The sequence below is a fragment of the Arachis hypogaea genome, chromosome 19 (genome assembly GCF_003086295.3).
Source record: "Arachis hypogaea cultivar Tifrunner chromosome 19, arahy.Tifrunner.gnm2.J5K5, whole genome shotgun sequence".
In the NCBI taxonomy this organism is placed as follows: Eukaryota; Viridiplantae; Streptophyta; class Magnoliopsida; order Fabales; family Fabaceae; genus Arachis; species Arachis hypogaea.
This window is the reverse complement of record NC_092054.1, coordinates 3,239,225-3,248,862: the sequence shown is the minus strand read 5'-3', so window position 1 is coordinate 3,248,862 and position 9,638 is coordinate 3,239,225. Positions and strand designations below refer to the sequence as shown.

Here is a 9,638-nt window from a genome sequence, read left to right as displayed (position 1 = left end):
TATTTTTAGTTCTTTCAAAAACAAAAAAAATGAGTTCTATTTGTAAATATTTTTTCTATGGTTAATGATACTCCCACACAAAAGTATGAGTAAGAAATCTGTTGCCCTCTTATTATTATGTTAAAATCGATTTGAGCAAATATAATCTAACATTAAAATAAACTATATTCATTTATTCTAATCCAATCAAATCATTAATATAAATTGTTAGTTATAATTAATGTGATCAAATAAAATATTAAATATTTAATATTGATCTCAATCAAATCAAATAAATAATTGGATTAATATTTACATACAAGCTTTTTCACTATACAAGTCATACAAGTCCTAAAAATCCCTAATCTCTAAAACGCGCCTCTTATGGCATGCATGTTTCACGCGCCTCCTTAATAGATTTTTTAATCAATCAACACGCAAATATATAACTTCCTTTTTTGAAAGGATTTCGTTTCCTTTTTTGAATTCCTTCTGCGTTTTCTTGTCTTCTCTCTTCGATCTCTTTCGTGCGTTTCTCTCCCCCTTCTCCTTTGCCGTTTACGTAAGTTTCTCTCTCTGTTCTCTTTCTTCATTTTTCTCGTTTTCTATTATTTCTGAAATTAAGCTCTGAAATCGTTTTGAAGATAATGGATGATTCAACTTCGGATTATCAGCTAAACTAGAGCGAGGTGGATTTTGAATTTGAATCCAATGAAGTTCCTGAGGTGTGATTTAATTCCAGTTAATAATTGAATTTGAATTTGAATCCAGTTAGTAGTTTATAATCGTGTAGTTGAATAATGCGTGAACCTTGTCTGTGAAATTTGCTGTTCATTATTCTTTGTTTGAATTGAATCTAATGTACTAGTTCTAATGAATTTTCTGCATTTTATATCAGACGTTCGAGTGTAAATTAGGAATATTTGGGTGTATTTTAGGAAAGTTTGGGTGTATTTATAGTTTATGACTTTTCATCTCACTAAGGGTGAATTGTCTTATTCTTTTAGTTGAATTGTTTTAGTTTCTGTTTAATGATGATTCATGAATCTGATTTTTGTTATTTTTTATGATGGTTTTATAGTTCTATTTGCATTCTATAGTTTATGCTTGTTTTAATATGGTGTATTTTGCAGCCCCTCTATGGTATTGATGAGCAGTTTGTTCTCCACATACAAGCATTTTTCATACAAGTCTTCTCCTTCTTTTATTGTTTTGAATCCAATCAAGTGGCTAAGGTGTGGTTCAATTCAGAAGAAAAAAATGTAGCATTAGAGAAAACATTTTTCTGTATAAAAATGCTATTTGTACACTAAAATTAGCTGCTAAAATCAGCCACCAATATATTTGTGTATAAATACATGTGTGGGTTAATTTATTTTCAATGTATATTTGTATTCCAGTATGTATTTTATACTGGTGGCTGACTTTGGTGGCTAATTTTAGTGTACACGTAACATAACTCATTTCTGTATTTGCAGCAAATTTAGGTGTAAAACGAAGATATTTTGGTGTAACATGAAGATATTTGGGTGTATTTTAAGGAATTTTGGGTGTAATTTTATTCTGATAAGTTCTGCATAATTTAGAACTCTTTTTCTTCCTGCTCCTCATCTTCTGGTGCTTCTTTTTTTCATCATCATCACCAACTTCTTCTTCTTTTTTTTTTCTTATTCATCTTTTTTTTTTTACCTTCTCAAGTTTCTTCTTGTTTTACTCTCTTAACAAGAATAAAAACAAAAAATCAAACAAAAAAGAAGAAGAAACACATAATACTCCAAAATCACTTGGAAAAAGGATGAACTTATATTCATTTAACTAAAAGAAAGAAAGAAATAATGAAAAAAAAGAAGAAAAAATACAGCATTAGAGGAAACATTTTTCTGTACAAAAATGCTATTTAAACACTAAAATCAACCACTAAAATTAGCCACCAATGTATTTGTGTATAAATACATGTGTAGTTTAATTTATTTTCAATGTATATTTATATTCCAGTATGTATTTAATACTGATGGCTGACTTTGGTGACTGATTTTAGTGTACACGTAGCATAACTCATTTCTGTATTTGTAACAAATTTGGGTATAAAACGAAGATATTTGGATATAACATGAAGATATTTGGGTATATTTTGAGGAATTTTGGGTGTATTTTTATTCTGATAAATTCGGCATAATTCAAAACTCTTCTTCTTCCTCCTCCTCATCTTCTGTTGGTTCTTTTTTTTTCTTATTAATCTTTTTTTTGTTTTACCTTCTCAAGTTTCTTCTTGCTTTACTCTCTTAACAAAAATAAAAACAAAAAAATCAAACAAAGAAGAAGAAGAAATACATAATGCTGCAAAATTACTTGGAAGATGATGAACTTACATTCATTTAACTAAAAGAAAGAAATAAATAAGGAAAAGAAGAAGAAGAAAAAAATGTAGTTTTAGAGGAAATATTTTTCTGTACAAAAATGCTATTTGTACACTAAAATCAGCCACTAAAATCAACCACCAATGTATTTGTATATAGATATATGTGTGCTTTAATTTATTTTCAATGTATTATTTGTATTCCAGTATATATTTTATACTGGTGGCTGACTTTGGTGGTTGATTTTAGTGTACATGTAACATAACTCATTTCTGTATTTGCAGCAAATTTGAGTGTAAAACGAAGATATTTGGGTGTATTTTTATTCTGATAAGTTCTGCATAATTCATAACTCTTCATCTTCCTCCTCCTCATCTTCTGTTGTTCTTCTTCATCTTCTTATTTCATATTCTCATAATTCTTTTTGGGAGGAAAAAATCAAACAAAGAAGAAAAAAATAAATAATGTTGCAAAATCAAAAGAAGAAGGAGGAGAAACACGATGATGAAGATGAAACACACGAAGAAAAAGGAGGAGAAACACAAAAAAAAAAGGAGAAGAAGAAGGAAGAAGAGGAGGAGGAGGAGAAACGCGAAGAAAAAATGACAATTATGATTTTCATCGAGGAAGAAGAAGAAGAGTCGTTCTTAATGGTGAGGGAGCACTTTGGAAACGTGATGCGCGTGTTAACACGCTTTTGTGGATGAGTGTAGCTTCTGTTGGATTTGGCCTAACTTGTAAGACTTGTAAACCAAAAAGACTTATATGTGTAGCATGACTGTAAATAATTGGTGGAAACTCAGCTACAGTCGACTTTACGTGAAGTTGATAGTCGAGAGCTGCTAGATGAAAATTTAGTCAAAGCAGTCAAATCATTTAACGGCTGTCAGTTATCAACTTCACGTAAAGTCGACTGCACCTAAATTTTTACCTAAATAATTAATGATAATACTTTTAAAAATTAATCAAAATACATAAAACAAAAAAAATTAAAATTAAAATAAAATCAATATATTTATTCTAGTCAAATCAACTAATTATTGTAATTAATTAGTTATAATTAATATGACCAAATAAAATATTAAATTATTTAATATTTATCTCAATCAAATAAAGAATTAATTATGATACTCTTAAAATTGTTGATCAAAATATATAATACAACAAATTGATATAAACCAAAATAAAATAAATTCATTTATTTCAGTCAAATCAAACAATTATTTGATTAGTTATAGTTAATATATTCAAATAAAAATATTAAATAATTTAATATTTATTTTAATTAAATTAGGGATAGCAATAGAACAAATAGGAATAAGTTTTTGTCCTATTCAATTCCATCCTGATCCGTCTTACAATAATTTGTATAAAATTCGTCCCGTTTTTATTTGTGGAATAATAAAGAGTTAAACCCTAACTTATCCCTGCGGATATCCGCCTTATCCGTATAATTATTAAAATTTAACAAATAAAATTAAATTCAAAATTATATGTAACTATAATCACATATATAATATAAATTAAAATAAAATATTAAATATGATATAATATTATTATTCATTTTATTAATTAAAACATATATTATACATGCCCAATATTACCTAAATCCGACCTCAATTCACCACGCTCAAGATCCCGCCGCCCTAAAAATTCAGAAACCTGTCTGAGCGGATAGAGAGATGGGTACTAGTGAGTTCTGTGTTGTCATCCTTAAATCAAATCAAATAAATAATTAATTTTAACTTTCTTAAAAATTATTATTCAAAATATATAACACAAAAAAAATTAATACAAATTAAATAAAAACTAAAAAAATTAATTTGATATTTATTTTAATTTAATAAAATTAATAATTAATAAATTAACATATTTAAATAAATTAAAAAATGTTTTAAAAACATATCTCATCAATGATGTTATTACTTATTAATTGAAAAAATTTGATGTGAATAATATATAATTTAGAAATTAAAAAAATATATTTTTATCATGTATTTACTTAAATCACTAGACTATTACAAACTTTTATAATACTCATAACATCTTTTAAGCCATTTTTTAAAAATTATTTTGTATAGAATAAAATATTTTTTTAATTATTTTGTATGAAATAAAATATTTTCTTTAATTTCTAAATTATTATTGACTATGTAGAGTATTTTATTTAAAATTTGAGTACATGCATGTATTTACCTAAGTCATTAGAACATTACAAATTTTTATAGTACTCCTAACATTTTTTAAACCCTTTTTTAAATTATTTTGCATAGAATAAAATATTTTTTGTAGTATAATTTAAATAAATTTATTAAAAAATTTTGTTGAAAAATATTTATGAGCTATTAAAAATGGACAAAAAGTATTGTATGTAATTCGAATTGATAGCTCATTAATATTTTAAAGAAGTCTCGTAATTAAATATTTTGTTAGCTTTTTTTTAATGTATGAAATAAAATATATTTTTTTAATTTTTTTAATAATTTTTTTTAATAAATTATTATTTTTTTAATAAAATTTTTTAAATAAATTATTAATTTTTAAACAGCATAATTCAAATTATACCACGAATAATTCGAATAAGTCAAATTCGAATTATTTGGGAACGCGTGCGTGGGTCTAATTCGAATCACCCTAATTCGAATTACTGTGTATGTATAATTCGAATCAGGTTGATTCGAATTAGTGGGTATGTGCGTGTGTACATAGTTCGAATCACATTGATTCGAATTACATGTAGTTTGAGTTCGAATTGATCCTGGTTCGAACTATATAGAAATGTGCATTGGTGGATTTATGAACCAGATTTTGGTTTGGCGGATTTGTGTAAAATTTTGCTCTCTTTGGCTTAATATAGTGATTTGCCCAAATAAGCCAAGGTGAGGAAATTTTTACCTAAATTCGCCAAACCAAAATCTGGTTCATGAATCAACCAATGCATGTTTATATGTAGTTCGAACTAACTAAATTCGAACTTGATTTACACATAATTCGAATCATGTTGCTTCGAATTATACACAAAACTCACACACACACTAATTCGAATCCACCTGATTCGAATTACACCCAAACACGCAAACCCAAGTAGTTCAAAACAGGCTGATTCGAATTACACAATGTGTAGTTCAAATTAGGCTGGTTCGAATTATAAAGGCCCAGAAGTGTATATATATGGTGTGAACGTAAATTGATCTCATTAGAGTGAGAAAATGGCTAGTGAGGAGAGTTTTGTAGTGTTGGTTCACCACAGAGGAACGATTAAGAGAAAAATACGATCTAGTGTGAAGTTCACCGATAAGGATCCTCTCAGTATTTTCGTGAGGCCTATGATGAGCTACGTTGATCTTGGTAATTCCGTGCTACAGAGGCTCGGTCTGCAGGGGGTGAAGCGGGTGAAGAAATTTTTCTATCGCATTCCAATCTCAGTGCTAAAAGAAATCGTGAAGTACGATTGTTTCACGATCGGGAGTGATGAGGACTTGCAGGTCATGTTTCATTGTCGCCGGCAGTTTTCCGAAGTTAGGACACCTAAACTGTTGGCGAAGTTAGTTGATGTGGTATCCAGCTCTGGGGTTCGAACCGGAATACCCCCACTGTAGGCACGGTAGCCGGTTCTAGCTCCAGACCTGCTGGTGCATCTTCCTCCGTTCCTGTGTATGAACCTCCGGTCCAGCGTGTCGCGTCCCCTTCGTTCGCTGTTGATCTCAACTATAGTGGAGGCGGAGAGGTTGGAGTAGGGGATTTTGTGCCGACCTCTTTACAGTGTGCTGCACCGGTTGGTCTTGGAGATGCAATGTTGGATGATCCAGACGATGATGATGTGGAGCCGGATATCATTGCTGATGACAGCGGCGATGATATTGGAGTGAGTGAGCCTACTGAGGCGGGACGTGGTTCTAGCTCTGGCACACAGCAGTACCCTCTGCACTTTTCATCTTTGGACTCGGATGCCATGAGGCGGGAGGGGGTTCCAACGACGTCACACACCGCCATAACGTCGTATGACGAGGCTCCAACACCTCAGGGTGCACAACCTGAAGGACGTCGGGAGAGCTATATGGCATCCAGATAAACTGCAAAAACATAGCAACAATGTTAGCCCATATCGTGATGTGAACTATGAAAGGTTAATTAAGTTAACATAAGCGATGAGTATACTCACATCCGTGGACTGTAACAGGTCTATCCTCAGCCTCCACATCTGCACTCGAGGTCCTTTCTCGCTACCAGAAGGATTGTGACCTGACCACCTGCAACTCACATCGGTGTTATGACGAAAGAAAAGTATGACAAAATAGTATAACAATACAAGCGGACATGGAATTAAATAATTTAACCCATAATAGAAAAATCCTACAACAGTACCTTGACGCCAAGGGCCAGCTGAACGTATCATACCCACCAGGTCTAAACCCAGGAAAGCACCAAAAGATCCAGGACTGAAGTAACTGTAACGGGCCGGCTAACTTCACCACATGTTTGTTGGTCACTCGGCACATGCACCGATACAACCACGCTAGTGCTGTCGACCCCCAGCTGTAGCCACCCATCTCCTCAAGCCTAGCCACGTAGGGTAGCCATCTGATGTGAATACGATTGCCGGACTTTTCGGCAAACAACCGAGTGCCCAACAGCATCATGATATAGGCACGAGCATAGCGCCTCACTGTCTCCTCGTCGGCTCCCTTCGGGCACTCTCCAAAAGTCTCCTGGAACCAGGTGCAGTTCACTGCGAACTTCTGAATTTGGTTCGCAGGAGGTAACACACCAAGCAACTCCTGGAACCACACCCAGGCTGGACGGCCACCCTGGATTACATCTGGAAATCTGTCACGTCCGTCGACCGGCAAGCCCAGCTGGTACGCCACGTCCTGTAGTGTGATGGTGCACTCCCCGAACGGCATGTGGAATGTGTGCGTCTCCGGACGCCACCGCTCGACGAAAGCACTGACAAGAGGCTCATCCAATCTGAACCATCTATCGTTCATCCTTGCAAGATGGTATAATCCGGCCATATGCAGGTACGGGACGTACCTCTCGTCGAGTCGCATGCCCTGCTGCCGCCGCATACTCGAGATGCATCGCTGGGGTTGCGCATAAGATGAACCGCATAATTAGAACCACTTACAAAACTACTAACAGAAACCACTAACAACGTAAACCACGAATAGAAACTACTAGCAGAAAAAACTAATATAAACCACTAACAAAAATCACGTGCAAAATCACATGCAAAACCACAAAATAAACCACAAACAAAACCACTAAAATGAACCACATGCAAAATCATTAACATAACCAAAATGCAAAATCACTAACATAAACCACATGCAAAATCACTAAAATAAACCACATGCAAAACCACTAACAAAACCACATCGAATACCACTAACATAAACCACCAACAAAACTGCAAACAAAACCGCTACCCTAAACCACTAACAATACCGCTAACATAAACCACTAACATAAACCACCAACAAAACCACAAGCAAAACCACTCAAATAAACCGCATGCAAAACCACTCACATAAACCACATGCAAAACTACTAAAATATACCACAAAAAAATTTTCTAAATACTAACCTCGTCGTTGATGACCCCCTGACTATATGAGCAACTCCATCCAAACGATATAGTCTTTCCAGATCGTCCCCCATCGACTTAGTATCCTGCTCGAGCCTTTGTCGGAGAGAATCTGGGTCATTTTTTCTGGGATTTGGTGGGGTTTGAGAATGGAAAAGTGATTCGAATGAGGTGGGTTCGAACTCCTTTTATAGCCGAATCCAGTGTAATTCGAATCAACCCCATTCGAATTACTACTAGAGGCAAAATGTGAGTAATTCGAATCAACCAGATTCGAACTACGTGGGGATTTGTGCAAAAGTGTAATTCGAATCAACCTGATTCGAATTATTCAAAGTGTAATTCGAATCAGGTAGATTCAAATTAGTGAGTGTGTGCGTTTGTATGTAATTCGAATCATGTATTTCAAGTTCGAATTGACCTAGTTCGAACTACATAGAAACGTGGTTTGATTGATTCATGAACCAATTTTTGGTTTGGCTGATTTATATAATATTCTGCTCCCATTGGCTTAGTTATGTGATTTGCCCTAAAAATAATACTGAATAAAATAATAGATTCAAACTTAGCAAAATATGTTTTGAGTTTGAACATAATTTTAGACAAATTCAAATATGAACACCCGAGTCTGAAGTCATTTTTCAATTCAAACTAGTATATCTATATGTGTCTTGCACGGAATTTTTCTTTTTGAAATTTTTAAATGAAAATACGCATAATAATTTTTGTTATAGAAAAATTATAAAATTAATTAAATTTAAATTTAATTATTTTTAATATTAAAAATAATGAAATCGATGAATAATAATTTTACTCTTTTTTCAAAATATAACAATTACTTATTAATAGTAATATAAAGTTTGTGATTAATGTAAAATATTTATAATAGAATCTCGTTTTTTTAAAGATTTATCTTTAAATAATATTAATGGTTGAATTTATATATATTTTTTCATTATTTATGAGTAAAAATTTCAAACTCTCTTATTATTATGTTAAAATCGATTTGAGTAAGTATAATTTAACATTAAAATAAACTCAATTTATTTATTCTAATCAAATCAAATAATTAATATAATTGGTTAGTTATTATAATTAATGTGATCAAATAAATGTTTAATATTTAATATTTATCTCAATTAAATTAAATAAATGATTAATTATAATACTTTTAAAAATTATTAATCAAAATACATAGAATAAAAAATAATAAAAATTAAAATAAAATTAATCTACTTATTCTAATCAAATCAAATAATTATTGTAATTAATTAGTTATAATTAACGTGGCCAAATAAAATATTAAATAATTTAATATTTATCTCAATCAAATAAATAATTAATTATGATACTCTTAAAAATTGTTGATCAAAATATATAATACAAGAAATTGATATAAACCAAAACAAAATAAATTCTTTTATTTCAATCAAATCAAATAATTAATTGATTAGTTATAATTAATATTGTTAAATAAAAATATTAAATAATTTAATATTTATCTCAATTAAATTAGAGGTGGCAATGAGACAGGTAGAAATAGATTTTTGTCCTATCCAACTCCATTATTGTGACTCGTTCTATAATAATCAGCATAGAATTCGTTCCGTTTCTACATGCGGAATAGTAAAGAGTTAAACCCTAACACACTCCTGCGAATATCCACCATGTCCCTATAATTATTAAAATTTAACAAATTAAAATTTAAATTTAAA

The 9,638-nt window shown here is 31.4% G+C and overlaps 1 protein-coding gene across 1 annotated transcript; it reads right to left on the bottom strand.

The window, feature by feature from the left end:
* Positions 1 to 6,044: 6,044 nt before the first annotated feature.
* Positions 6,045 to 7,405, bottom strand: LOC112775994 (protein MAIN-LIKE 2-like). The gene is made up of 4 exons (XM_025819939.1): positions 6,702 to 7,405; positions 6,499 to 6,586; positions 6,256 to 6,409; positions 6,045 to 6,175 (listed from the first exon to the last, which is right to left on the bottom strand). Exons 1-4 carry the CDS (start codon positions 7,403 to 7,405, stop codon positions 6,045 to 6,047), a joined length of 1,077 nt encoding a protein of 358 aa, XP_025675724.1.
* Positions 7,406 to 9,638: the final 2,233 nt, after the last annotated feature.

Bases quoted from the DNA above. Each gene is read 5' to 3' on its own strand.
- LOC112775994 (XM_025819939.1), bottom strand. From the start codon at position 7,405: ATGCGGCGGCAGCAGGGCATGCGACTCGACGAGAGGTACGTCCCGTAC. The intron at 6,587-6,701 runs GTACTGTTGTAG...TGTGAGTTGCAG, and splicing joins AGCTGGCCCTTGGCGTCAAG to GTGGTCAGGTCACAATCCTT. The intron at 6,176-6,255 runs GTACTGCTGTGT...CGCTGTCATCAG, and splicing joins AAAGATGAAAAGTGCAGAGG to CAATGATATCCGGCTCCACA.